This window comes from Centruroides sculpturatus, unplaced genomic scaffold (genome assembly GCF_000671375.1).
Source record: "Centruroides sculpturatus isolate CEXI.00-Female unplaced genomic scaffold, Cexi_2.0 scaffold45, whole genome shotgun sequence".
Classification (NCBI taxonomy): Eukaryota; Metazoa; Arthropoda; class Arachnida; order Scorpiones; family Buthidae; genus Centruroides; species Centruroides sculpturatus.
This window is the reverse complement of record NW_019384310.1, coordinates 1132167-1147062: the sequence shown is the minus strand read 5'-3', so window position 1 is coordinate 1147062 and position 14896 is coordinate 1132167. Positions and strand designations below refer to the sequence as shown.

At 31.9% G+C, this 14896-nt stretch overlaps 1 protein-coding gene across 1 annotated transcript; it reads left to right on the top strand.

Moving 5' to 3' along the window:
* The first annotated feature begins 3345 nt into the window (after nucleotides 1–3345).
* LOC111621586 (MATH and LRR domain-containing protein PFE0570w-like) lies at nucleotides 3346–13096 on the top strand. Its single transcript, XM_023363769.1, has 4 exons — nucleotides 3346–3351; nucleotides 5031–5150; nucleotides 7694–7826; nucleotides 7913–13096. Exons 1-4 carry the CDS (start codon nucleotides 3346–3348, stop codon nucleotides 12496–12498), a joined length of 4845 nt encoding a protein of 1614 aa, XP_023219537.1. The 3' UTR covers nucleotides 12499–13096.
* Nucleotides 13097–14896: the final 1800 nt, after the last annotated feature.

The following is a 14896-nucleotide window of genomic DNA, read 5'->3' as shown; positions in this document are numbered from 1 at the left end:
AGAACATATCAATATTTATTAACGCCACGTAAACGAATATTCTAAAACGGAAATCAATTTTAAGGACCAAAGTAATGTTTAAATGATGTACAAATATATATATACTTATTATATAAATGATAGTGCCTAAATATATATATTTTTATGATGCAAAAAAATTCATTTTAGAAATTCAGGAAACTGCAATTTTAATCTTCCACTTTTATAAATAGAGTCCCAATCCTTTTAAATATATAAATGCACTTTCGCTATTTTTAAAGTGCAGTAATCTCTCCTCTTTTTTTACTGTAAAAATACAAATTTGCTTTCGATTAGATCTTAATACTTTTTCCCATTGTCTCGCATGAATCATTTGAATGTATCTTGGGTAAAGAAAAATAATTTATCTGAATGACAGTCGTGTATTCGAATGTACATAATTAAGCGTGCAATAATTTAATTATATTTAAATTTTTCTTTGTCGTCCTTCTTATATTCTAGTCATTTAATTATCATTAATCTTTTAGATAACGATTGTGTTTAATTGCGATTTTAGTTTTATGTTCTTTTTGTAAAAGAAATTTTATTGTTCTAATCAAAAAGAAGAAAAAATCTGTTTTATTGTTGATGTTAATGTTGCAGTTTTGTGTAAGGAAAAATTAATATAAAGAAAAATAAATACATTTGTTAATATACAAATTTGTTTGAATTTTATTTTCAGTCACAGAAAAAGAAATACAGTAATCACTTAGTTATAATTTAAATAAGGTAAGTGTCGATTTTCAATTACAGTTAACAATGATTTTAAATGAGAATTAAATTCTCCTAAAATTGAACTTTTAACAGTAAAGTGATAAAAATACATTTGAAATTCTATCATTAATTAGATATAAAAATTAAATATGATCATAAATAAAGTTCTGAAACGACAATATTAATTCCTTTAAATTTTTGACAATAAATAGCATTAAAAAGAATTCAAATTTTCAAAACTAGCGATTGAGAGTCCAGAGCTTATTTTTAACAGAGGAAAAACAATTTGATTGCGATACTGTAATAATGACGCTTGTAGAAATATGTTTAAATAATTATTTTTTAAATTAAGTCCTAAAACTGCTATTTTTGCGCAATTGTAATATTTCGTGAAATTCGTATTAAATTCTATGAAAATCCGACGAAATGAAGGATTTTATTTCCAATTATAATAGCGAAACAATTGTGGCGGGTTTAATATTTTGAAAACAACAGGTCGAAATCATCAATTTATTGGTCAAGGATGTTAATTAATTGATCCAATGACGATAAAATGATGGCAATCGATCTTACCACTACACGGTGTTTAAAGATATTTACCCGCTGGTAAAGACAAGAAATGTCCTTGAATGCGCAAATTTATACGCTCGCACGTGAAAATTTCAAAAGAATTGCCAAAAATTATTATCTCAATAATAATTACATTAACCTAAAAATAGCAAGAGAGATATTTAAATGAGGTTCCCCCTCCAATTACTAATTGCATTTTTTAAAAATCGAATATGGGGTTAAAAATCTTATTTAGTTTAAAAGTGATTATTATTTAACCGAATTCTATTTAATTACTTTTGTATTTTTTTTATACTTGAGAGAAGCAAACGATTATAAAAATGTTATTTAATAATAAATCGCATTATGCATTTTTGCAGGATTATTTAATTGTAATTAATTAATTGGTGCCTTTGTATTTTATTCGTGGTTTAATTATCTACGAAAAAGGTATTTACTTCAACTAAAACATTGAATATTTATTAGTTATTTAATTAAAAATTATTTCAAATTTNTTTTCTAGAAAAGTTTGAACAGTTTGTTTATAAATTTAAAAAATTGAAATTTATTTTATTAAATGTCTAACAAAAGTTGTTATACAATAACAATATTACCTTAAAATAAGAAGACTATGTCTTGTTTATAAAATCGTACAGCCTGCTGTGTTACCAGCTTAGAGGTATGAAGGCGTACATGTCAGGAGTTGCAATTTGGCACAGAGTGTTAAGTGCCCAAATCATGCGCGCATAAAAAAAAAAAAACAGACTTGTAGGTACTCAGGGGACCAAGAACCAAGTCAAAGTAAAATACAAAATGGAGACTCTTTCTACAAACAGGCAAACCGAAGTCAGGTGGTGAGAGTACCACCCACAGTCGTTCTAGGAAGTGGACTCTGACCCTAGGACTGGACATACAGTATTTTCTTTGTTAAATAAAATTTGTAATCTAATTTTGTAAATTTGGGAGTGCTTCAAATATGATGTTAAAATGGTTTTATGTCGTTACAAGTGGGTTTTTTTTAATACTATCTAGTATAGTAAAATCGTGGGACCGATAAAAATTTGACATTATATATTGGGTTGTTACATCCGATGACGTTATTATCGGGTTAAACTGTATATTGTTTGTGCAAAATAAAAATAATAATTTCGGACAGTACAATAGCCACGATTTTTTTTTTTTTTCAAAAATGGGAAATTTTCGTTACGCATCGACAAAAATTCAACTTGGGCCAACACACAACGGAGAGAAATTTCGAAATTGGTTAGATTAATTTCATCGAAAATGCATCGTGGACGACTACGTGATCATGGCCGGCAAAGTTTGAATGATCGCACCCAAAAGCAACGATACCAAAGAAGATTGGAGAATGAGAACTAGATCCGCTTTGACATCAAAGTGATTCCACTTAGTAGTGTCTTCGAGACATAGTCATGTCCCAAATATGGTTTTACTATTTTACTTGTTTAATTTAACTTGTTTGGTTAATATTTAAATAATATAATATTTTACCAGTTTTACCAATATTATACAGTTGTCCAACAGAAAAGTAAACTATCTTATTTACAAATCTTTTCAAAATAGACAGTTTGACCAGCCCTTCTAAAAATAGGGCCCTAGACATTTGTCTAATTTGTCTATGTGATTATCTGGCCCTGTCTCCAGGGGTCAATTAATACACGAGGGTCGAAAGGGGGTCGATTAATACTGAAAAGGATCAATTAAACTGTCTAGGAAAAAAATAGAATATTCCAATAAAAATTTGAAATACGGATATGATCAACATTACTGACATTACCCTATGTTATAACTTGAGTTTTGCCTTAGCCTATGCCACTTTAAGCATGTGTTACTGTTTTTACGCATCTGGCAACTGTACTAGTGTTGCAAACATGTTATGAACACTGGTAGTTCATTATACACAGACATACATTGCACTGTTACACTCTAGTAGAGTTGTCACTCTAAGTATTTTATATCTAAATGTAGATATTTTGTCCTTTACAGAGAAAATATCGTAATATATCGAAAATCATTATTAAGGTATTCAGTAGTAGTCGCAAAATGACAGTAAGAGGTTTTTTTTCATCCAATATAACTTACGTTATGTTTTCAAAGATAATTGTGTATTTTATGTATTATGACACATACGGTTTAAGAACTATAGGCAAATTTCCATCTATCCATAATTTTCCTATTATTTTTTAAGATTATAAATCAGTGGAAAATATCTCCTTTTTCTGTTAATGTTATTGGGTGGATTTTATAAGATATGGGAACTATAAATTCTTTCATTGGGTTGTTATACAGGTCTCCTTATTGCTTAACATTAGAAATGCAAAAAATGATTTACTGTTTTTGTTAAATACTTAATAATCTGGGGGTCAATAAGGCTGCAAATATTCTATAAAGGGGTCGACGGGATGAAAAGTTTGGGGACCCCTATTTTAAATTGTACAGATGTTTCACAGGGAACTGTTCCTGTAAGGTTTGCCAACAGGGTGAAGATTGGGGACTTAAAAATCTCACTTCACTGACATTAACCCATAAAGTTTTTTCATCAATTTTGAGGAAATATTTTTGAAAAATTGATTTTTTAAAAGTAATATAAAGTAAACCGCACCATGGATATATACATATCTATTACTTATAGCAGATCTTTAAATTAAGTTGTAACACAGCTCAAGGAGTGAGAAGCAAGTCCGAGCAAAGTCTGAATGTTCTGGTCATCATTTTTCTTTGGTCCTGTGATGACAGCATTATGATCGATGGCCTGGGGTGCATGGCAAGGCTTTCAGCGACATTCTCTGGCAAACAGGTGAACCTGGGGGGAACGGGGCACGGTAGAGGGAGGTTCATTCTAATGATGTCAGGAATTCTTTCATTGTTCTTCCACAGAATCACAAAAGTTCAAGATGGGAGAACTACAAACCAAGAATGTCGCGTCCTTGAATCACACATTTTTATACATTTTACCTCTGATTCTGCTTTTTGATTGTCCTCCCCTCATCACCTGGTGACAATTCGAAACCTTTCGGGGGGGTGCAGGAGAGGTCAGCTTCATGACCAAACTCGATTCCATTCTAATTACATTTCCCTAGACTTTGTCACTCTCCTCATTTCATCTTTTGTTTTATGTTTTATCAAAAGAAACCCTCTTTGTTTATAGCCGTTTTAAGTCTTTCTTCGTTTGTTTCTGAAAAGTGAGAGCTCTGCAAGCTCGCCAGACGGTCGACATTCGGACCTTAAAGTTTGAATTCCATCTGGGCCCTCACATTCCTTTGCTATGAAGATGTAAATAATCACTTACTAATATTATCATTGTATTCACACTAATATTAAAGTTTTCCTTAATTTCAATGCTGTCTCACTGTGCATTAATTTTTGTCAATGAATGCTTTTTGAAAATTTTCAAATTTATTCTTGTTTAAAGTTGTATATTTGCAAATATGAGGGATCTCCATAATTTAAAAATATCTTATAATTTATATTAAAAAGTTAAAGAACAGAATCTGTTCTTCAGAGTTTGTTATTAAGTCATTCTAAATTTATCAACAGTTCTGGCAGAATAAAGGAATTTTACTACAAGTTATTTTAATAAACTAATCATTTCTTTTACATCATCATGTATTTTGTAAAACTTTTTTTTAATAGAGTAGTAATAAAATAAAAGCTACCATTTTAAATCAACAAAATTAGATTAATAGTACTTGTCAATTAAATTATAAATTATTATTGTTTTATTTCAGATTGCAGATTTTGGTTTATCAAATATATTTTCTGAAAACAATTTTCTACATACGTTTTGTGGAAGTCCTCTTTATGCGTCTCCTGAAATTGTCAGAGGGAAACCATACTACGGTCCTGAGGTATTGCATATATTTTATATCTTACACTTGATTATTATATAAATATCTCTTAAATTTTTTACCCATTTTCATTTTTATTTCATATGTGCATTTTCATAATTTTTTAAATGTACAATGTTAAAATTTTTAATTAGAATTTATGCTTGTTCTTCTAAGGTTTGAAACAAACTCTAACATTAGCTAATTAATAATTAAAATTTATATCTAATCTTACAACATTAAGTAAGCTTAAGATATTTTTTATACTTTGTATATGTGGTATTTCATATAATAGTGAGATATTTTTTCATTTATTTTTAAAAAATAAAATGTCAAATAAAAGTTTGGAAGGATTTCATCAATTTGGCATCTATGGGACCAATGTGGTGCCAGACTGCTGGATGTTTTAGTATTTCACAAAAGTTGGTAAGTTATGGGATTTGAATGTTGTAAACATTGCTTCCTGTATAAAGATAACACAATGCAGGACTAAGATTGGTTGAAAAACCTGCAAAAATGTTATTTTGTGCAATGAAATATTCATTTATTTTTCAGATATATATACTATACATATGATTTGCAAAAGCTACATATGCTCCAAACATTGACCTAAAAAAATTTCACATGTTGTTGCATTGGCCTGTGGAAAGAAAGAAGATACAGTACATCAATCATGCATATTATTGAATACTAGCATCCCCCATTGCAGCTTTGCCCGCTCTTACATGCATATAGAACTTTGAAAATTTGAACAAATCGTTCATTAATTATTTGTGGATAATCCACATTGTATGTGAAAACCCGCTGTAATTTTGAAACTCCGAATAAGATTATCATTATCTTGCATGGTTTTCTGCAATCTTTTAATGAGTTCCCTATTCAAAGTTGGGTTTATATTCGATCAGGCTAATATCTGGTCAGATTCAGACATGAAATAGATCTGTAAAAATTTAGAAGTATCTTCTGGATCAGGAAGTAAACTGTCAATCAAATGATAAACTTTACCCTGGATTTTAAATGTAGGCACAAAATTCCTTTTTCTTATTTCTTTCGCTCCAAATGATGTCATTTGAAATAGAGTGCTGTACTATCTAGAATTGTCTAAGAAATGTATAGAAAGAGAATCTGTTGTTAAAATCAAATTTTCAATGAAATCAGGAGGTTCTTCAAGTTGTTCAAGACAATTTTCTCGGCAGCACAGCAAAGTCCAAAAGTTTCATTATTTCAGTTTTTTGGCAAAACAATGATCACATATTTTGATCATTTTACTTCTTTCATATCCAAATAGTCATTTTTAGGATGATAATCAAAAGCTGATTTGGAATCTTAAAAATTCCTCGCTATACGCATTCGATTCTGAGCCGAACGAATTCATTTCTCTTCCAATCTTTGAGACTGCTCTGCTGTAGATTCACGTTATCTATATGAACAATAATAGCTCTAGAACTTTTTTTTTTTGTTCATGCTCTCGTAGCTCTCGGCATTGTTTATCAATCAATCTCAAAAATATTCATTTGAGATAAATCCAATAACTGTTTCGAATATTTTGTACAATTACCTGCAGTAATTAATGCGTAACGATTTGAAAATCTTCCATAAGTGCACATACTGCCATCTAGCATGATGACGTCACTTTTTTAATTTCTTGAAGATTTTGCTAATTATAATTTAATGTCAGTTCTTCAAAAATAATAGTAAACTTCAATAATAGACTTTCCTTATAGACGGAAAGTACTAATTCATGTGTCGCCATCTAGTGAAGAGAGAGAGAAATACACATTTCTCTCTCTCTTCACTAAATCCATTGCAGTTTTATTTAATTAATAAAAAATCTGTAGGTTTGATTAATGGTAAACATTCCAGGGATCATAAAGATGCTACATTTAAAATTTGGTAACAATTGGTTCAGTAGTTTTCATGGTTAGTACAGTAGTCACAAACGAAAACTACGTTCTCTCTTTATATAGTAGTATAGATATAGATAAAACACATATGCTAATTCTAACAAAGCAGTGTTCATTTGACATAATGCAATGTAGACTATGTCTAGTTTACTTAACTACCTGCATAGAATTTTAGGTCTTCCTGTCTGTTTTTGAGATGGCAGTAGGATTGGATATGAATATTTTCTTCTACCCCCATAAGATGGTAGCCTGACAGTTGTTTTTGAATCCTTTCAAACAAGTCTATGACATATAATTGCTTATAGTTCTATGTTTTCTTTGCATAGAAGTTGTTTGGCATGATGTGGAGATCATAATACTCTATGTTTAATCCTAAAGTTGACCGGACATGTAGCATCAACTCAGTTTCCACCTGGGGTCTTTGTTTAGACACATGGTGCACTAAATTCGGATTTACAAAATATTAATATGCTGGAATATCATGAGACAATTCCAGATTATCTATTACTTTTCAGAGGATGCTAGATTAACAAACTTTAACTGTGTTGAAAACATACAGTGTGTTCAATATTAGAAGACACATTAATTTACAACTAATAGCTTCTAAATTTCTATTAAACAAAGAAAATTCAAATATAATTTGACCTAACTTATTTACAGGTTGATTGTTGGAGTCTGGGAGTTCTTTTGTATACATTTATATACGGAGCAATGCCATTCGACGGAAGTAATTTTAGAGGATTAGTTAAGCAAATTTCAGAAGGAGATTATTACGAGCCCAAGAAGAAATCTGGTAAGCTACTTTAATTTTGCTGTAGTTTAATTTATTAATAAACTAATGTCAAATTTACAAATTTTATTTTTCCTACGCGCTTTCAGATGCATCTGGGTTAATACGTGATCTCTTGACAGTTCAGTCAACAAAACGTGCCACTATACTCGACACGTGTAATCATTGGTGGGTTAATTTAGGTTACGAACATTCGTTATTGCAAGTAGCAGAAGACATGGCTAATTTTTCACCGGTAAATATGGATGCTCTTTTAAACGTGCCATATTTAAAAACTTCCGAAGAAAGTAAGTCGGAGACGAGAAAGATACCAAATAATTTAAAACTGTGTTGTTCTAACCAAAATAAAGCTATCGAAGGAGAAAAAGACGGAAAAAATGAAACCCTTCCAAATAAAAATAAGGCAGAAAGATCTGGTAATTTAATAAACAGTAACAGTATATCGTGTTCCGACGATAGTCTAATGCTAAATGATTTAGAATCTCCTAATGTGATCACTCCCGACGAATGCTCCCGTTCATCGGCCGATAAAAGTTTTCTGTTTTCTGGAAGTAACGTGAGGAAGCAGGTTGGAAAAACTACAGAAAATAATTTAACCGTAATTAGAAAATCAAAAGAAACGAGTATTAATTCGGTACAAGATAATTTAACTCAAAATAAACCAATTGTGACAGATACCATTAACAGGAGAAGACGAATAAATGCGGAAAGTTCTCTCAACGAAAATGCAAGCAATAAAAACGATTCGACTAAAGACGACGTCATTTCTTACGAATCAAAAGAAGAAGTAGTTACAACTTTCTGCATTAAACTGAGACCGAGAAAACCAAGTTTGGATTACAAGATCCCCGAAAAGTCAGACGAACAGACGGATGCTAAAAATAAGGAAAATAACAAATTACAAGAATTGCCCACTGCTAATGAGAATAACAAAGAGCAAAGTAGAGATGTAAACGAGTGTGTGACTATATTATTAGATAATAAAAATGCAAAGGACGTAACGAAAGAATGTGATAATTCAAAATGTTTGGAAGTAAAAACAGAATCAACTACCGATAGTAAAAACGAAAGTAATGACGTAAAAAACAAGGAAAAGAATAATTCTTCAGAAAATGAAAGATCTTCAGATAGCATAAAAACTGAAGATAGCGTGGAAAATAATATTTCACAAAAGAAAAATTTCATACAGAATGCCGTCGAAAAAATGGAAGGAGAAATTAGTCAAGATTCAAAAACAAAAGATTCAGAAGATAGTAAAAAGGCACCCGCGAAGAAAGGTCCCGGTAAACTTGTTATTCCAAAATTCTTTGAATCTTCACAGTCGACGAAAGGAGCGGATACAAAGAAAGTAAATATACCAAGTTGGGCCGTATCGGACGTAAAGAAAACTTTCGAAACTAAAACTCAGGAGAAGAAACCGGTGTTTATTCCAACTCGCAGGGTGTCCGACGCCAGAAGTAAGTTCGAGCAGAAAATCGAATCGAATGCGTACACGACCCTGCCGAGAAGAGCATCCAAACAAGGCGCCGGTTTAAGGGAGGAAATAAACGAACAGAGACGAAGAAGCGATACTAACGATTGCATTTCGAAAGAAACCGAAGAAATAAAATCTGACGTTCAAGAAAATTCAGAAAATGGAATAAAAAAAACTTCAAATTCAGAAAATGACGACGATATAAAAACTGAAAGTAATCGTAAGACGTGCATTGAAAATCAGGAGAATTCCACCGTAATTTTGAAAAATGAAAATTTGGAAACTTTAAACTTAAATCCTAATCTGTCTTCGGAAAGTTTAAAAAAAGAAAACCGTTCGAGTAAGTTAACTGCCGAATCTGTTGTTTCAGAAAATTCTTCTGCTACCCAAGATCAAAAATTTGATAATGTATCAAATGAACATGATGATGATAAATTATCGTCTGATGTAAAGAAAACTCCAAACGATCCCGTTCTTCCGATATCTTCTCCCGTTCTCGAAGCACCTTCATCGACATCTGAATTTGATTCCAATATTCCAAACACAAATTCAGAAAAAACTAACACGTCGGACAAAATTCTCGATACAAATTGTAATGGGGATCAAGAAAAACCGCAAGTAAAGAGCACTAAAGAAAATGACGATAAAGTAAAAACCAACAAATTTGTCTCCAACATCAGCTCAGGAAATAATTGTAACGACAAGGAAAAGACAAAAATTGACGTGGGATTAAAATCGATGGCTGGAAAAACTGAAAAAGTGTCGGTTGAAGAAAATAAACGTGAAAAATCGTTAGAATTAACGTCTCTTGCACAGAAACAGCTTGCCAGTAAAGAATCGCATCAGGTGGAAAGTAAAATAGAAACTTGCGCGCCGAAAGAAAGTAAAAGCGCATCGCATTCAAAAAGAAGAAATTCAGATTTCTCGTCGTTATCTCATTCTTCCGAAAAATACAATACGCTCGGATTACGAGACATCCACGATCTTCCGGAAAGCTGCTATAACGACATGCTTCAGTTTCTTCATTCCAGAAGTCCCAGTCGTAACAGATACGCCACGTCTTTCATTTCTAGACAAAAGCAAACTAAACACTCGCTAAATACGGATCATCAAAATAGAATTCGTAATTGGCTTAAATCCGAACAAGTAAACGGACATTCGACCGATAAGGATTCTTCCGATAACGACGAAGATTTTGATATTCATTTCGATTATAATTATCCTTCGTCCACCAATTCTAACGTGTCGTCTCGAGCTCGTAAAATAGAGGATAATTCCGCTAATCCGGTCAACAAGTATCCGAAAACGATGCGATCCATTAGCCAAATTGACTATAATTCGGTAGACGTAGCTCCGAAAGAATACAATTCTACCAATTCGTTATCCAACGAAGAAATAGATACCTCGATGGAAACTTGTAACAGACAGAAGAAATTCACTAGAAGAAACAGTTACACTACAATTTATAAAGATTCGCTTCATTTAAACACGTCTTCGTTGTATTTACAAAATTCGGCCTTTAAACCACCTTCTTTGTACGGAATTCAAGACAACGACCAGTTGAACAGAATGACCAACGCGGCGGAACTTTACGGAACTTGGCAACGAAGACCGTCCTGTCATTCGAGTCATAAAATGCTTCAGCAGCAGAGGGACAGACTTTATGCCAGTTCTCTCATCAACGAACCTCGTAATACGTCCAATTTTATGCCTCCTACCTTGACCAGAGACATTTACGGCACGATCAGGAGATCCAAACACGATTACGGAAGATCGCTGTCGGTGGATATTCCTCAAAATCCAATTATTTACGAACCCAAAATACAAAACTATTCGCAGCAAGAAAACGATTCTTTTAACATTCACGAATGTAGAAATATCAATTTGGAAAATAAATATTCCGCCTACTTAAATAATTACGATAAAAATAAGATATCGTCGATTAAATCGGATGGGAAAGTTTCACGGGAAAACCAAGCGTTGGAAAATTCCAGTATTAAATTTCAAAATAACGAACGACCGTCGGGTAATCCGAGCGACGATAATAATAATAATAATAGTAACAACGAGGAGGATAAATTAAAGACTGAACAGGATTTGGATAATTTAAAGAAAGAGGCGTCACACACTTACCAGCCTCGAGTAGCCAGTTCGTTTCAATCTCAGGCTAACGATAATAAACCGCCGACACTTTCTTTGTTGGACGCTCTCAAACTAAAGGGCTATCGAAATTTAATCGCTCAGCAGAATACGTATAACGTAAAACCGAATTTTATTGCCGAAGAAAGCGGTCTGCTAGAAAATTATAACTACGGATATAAAACGACCAATCAGTTAGAACATTTAATGGAAGACGAAAAGGTAAGAGAGGAAGCTCCGCCCGTTAGTCATCCCGATTTGCAGCCGCTGGCGGAAGCGGATAACAATGCCAAAGAAAAATTAATGCCCGTGTGCGAAACGAACGAACTTTCTATTTGCAAAATCGATTCGGATCAAGAGGAAAGCGTCAGCGAACGAATCTGGAGGAAGAGCTTCTATTCCAGGTTTAACGACAGTCGTATGAAAAAAAGAAAAGCGTACAGAGAAGGCGACCCGAAAGCGCAATCTCTCTCCGCAAGTAATTGGAACGTATTAATTGAAGAAAACCTGAGAGACGACTTGGCGCGTCCCAGAAGGAGTTCGCTAACCGTAGGGAACAATCACTGGTCTAGTCTTCCTCGTCCCACCACAAAACCTCTGGTGAAACATCATTCTTACGAGGGTCCGGATCCCGTCTTACAGTTGGGCGATCTCCTGGGAAATTCTACCAAGCACAGGTGCCAGAAAATGTCTAAGAGATCTTCCTCGTTGGGTATGGTCGAGGACGTTTCGGACGCCAATACGTGCTCCGTCGTCCCTTACCCCAACGCCACGCAACAGCCCCATCACAGTATTCTACTGGACTACAACCTACCGTATTCTGCGCCGGTCGCTTCCAATATTAATAAATTATACGGAACGATAAGAGCCCTTCCCACTTATAAAGAAGACTATTTATCGGAAGAGAACTTTAAAACAAGAATTAGTTCGCAGGGTAAATTATCGCGTAGGCGTTTCTCCGCCCTGGACGGTTACTTATTCGCTTCGAAATCTCCATCGTTATCGGATTCTATCGCCTCTCTCAACGACAGCGACAAGCCAGAAAACGAAGAAATCAGCTGAAATTTGCTCCCGTCTGGCCAAAGAACATAAACTCTTTAAAAATTTGTACTTTTAAACATTATATTTGTAAATATACACGCTAATGCACTGTACACGTGACAAACGAAACAGAAAATTTCATTAACTGTACCGTTCGTATACATAATGCAATAGACTTATTGTGTTTTCATTTATAAATTTTAAAATCGAATGTCGTTAAACGTGCGGTTTCCAAAAATTTCATTCTTAACTCATTTATAATACCAAAGATTGTTAAATTATTAGCTTAATATATTTGTTGTTTATAAATTTATATACAGAGTCCAGAACTTAAGTACAATGTTTAAATACAAAAACGAGAAGACACTAAATATTGTACTTTAAGTTGGTGACAACTTTTTGAAATTTTATTAAAACGTTTAATAAAATTCACAGTTCTCGACAATGGAACTGCAAACTGCTGTCCAAGACCTTAGACATTTAAATGCTACGCTTTGCGTGGCCAAGAAAAAAATGTGGGAAGAGAGTTATCGAAATACAGTACAGTATTTATACACTTTGTCAAAGCATCTTGGGATAAATTTGCAGTTCCAATGTCGAGTCGTGTAAATATCTCGTAAGAACATATCAATATTTATTAACGCCACGTAAACGAATATTCTAAAACGGAAATCAATTTTAAGGACCAAAGTAATGTTTAAATGATGTACAAATATATATATACTTATTATATAAATGATAGTGCCTAAATATATATATTTTTATGATGCAAAAAAATTCATTTTAGAAATTCAGGAAACTGCAATTTTAATCTTCCACTTTTATAAATAGAGTCCCAATCCTTTTAAATATATAAATGCACTTTCGCTATTTTTAAAGTGCAGTAATCTCTCCTCTTTTTTTACTGTAAAAATACAAATTTGCTTTCGATTAGATCTTAATACTTTTTCCCATTGTCTCGCATGAATCATTTGAATGTATCTTGGGTAAAGAAAAATAATTTATCTGAATGACAGTCGTGTATTCGAATGTACATAATTAAGCGTGCAATAATTTAATTATATTTAAATTTTTCTTTGTCGTCCTTCTTATATTCTAGTCATTTAATTATCATTAATCTTTTAGATAACGATTGTGTTTAATTGCGATTTTAGTTTTATGTTCTTTTTGTAAAAGAAATTTTATTGTTCTAATCAAAAAGAAGAAAAAATCTGTTTTATTGTTGATGTTAATGTTGCAGTTTTGTGTAAGGAAAAATTAATATAAAGAAAAATAAATACATTTGTTAATATACAAATTTGTTTGAATTTTATTTTCAGTCACAGAAAAAGAAATACAGTAATCACTTAGTTATAATTTAAATAAGGTAAGTGTCGATTTTCAATTACAGTTAACAATGATTTTAAATGAGAATTAAATTCTCCTAAAATTGAACTTTTAACAGTAAAGTGATAAAAATACATTTGAAAATCTATCATTAATTAGATAAAAAATTAAATATGATCATAAATAAAGTTCTGAAACGACAATATTAATTCCTTTAAATTTTTGACAATAAATAGCATTAAAAAGAATTCAAATTTTCAAAACTAGCGATTGAGAGTCCAGAGCTTATTTTTAACAGAGGAAAAACAATTTGATTGCGATACTGTAATAATGACGCTTGTAGAAATATGTTTAAATAATTATTTTTTAAATTAAGTCCTAAAACTGCTATTTTTGCGCAATTGTAATATTTCGTGAAATTCGTATTAAATTCTATGAAAATCCGACGAAATGAAGGATTTTATTTCCAATTATAATAGCGAAACAATTGTGGCGGGTTTAATATTTTGAAAACAACAGGTCGAAATCATCAATTTATTGGTCAAGGATGTTAATTAATTGATCCAATGACGATAAAATGATGGCAATCGATCTTACCACTACACGGTGTTTAAAGATATTTACCCGCTGGTAAAGACAAGAAATGTCCTTGAATGCGCAAATTTATACGCTCGCACGTGAAAATTTCAAAAGAATTGCCAAAAATTATTATCTCAATAATAATTACATTAACCTAAAAATAGCAAGAGAGATATTTAAATGAGGTTCCCCCTCCAATTACTAATTGCATTTTTTAAAAATCGAATATGGGGTTAAAAATCTTATTTAGTTTAAAAGTGATTATTATTTAACCGAATTCTATTTAATTACTTTTGTATTTTTTTTATACTTGAGAGAAGCAAACGATTATAAAAATGTTATTTAATAATAAATCGCATTATGCATTTTTGCAGGATTATTTAATTGTAATTAATTAATTGGTGCCTTTGTATTTTATTCGTGGTTTAATTATCTACGAAAAAGGTATTTACTTCAACTAAAACATTGAATATTTATTAGTTATTTAATTAAAAATTATTTCAAATTTAATTTA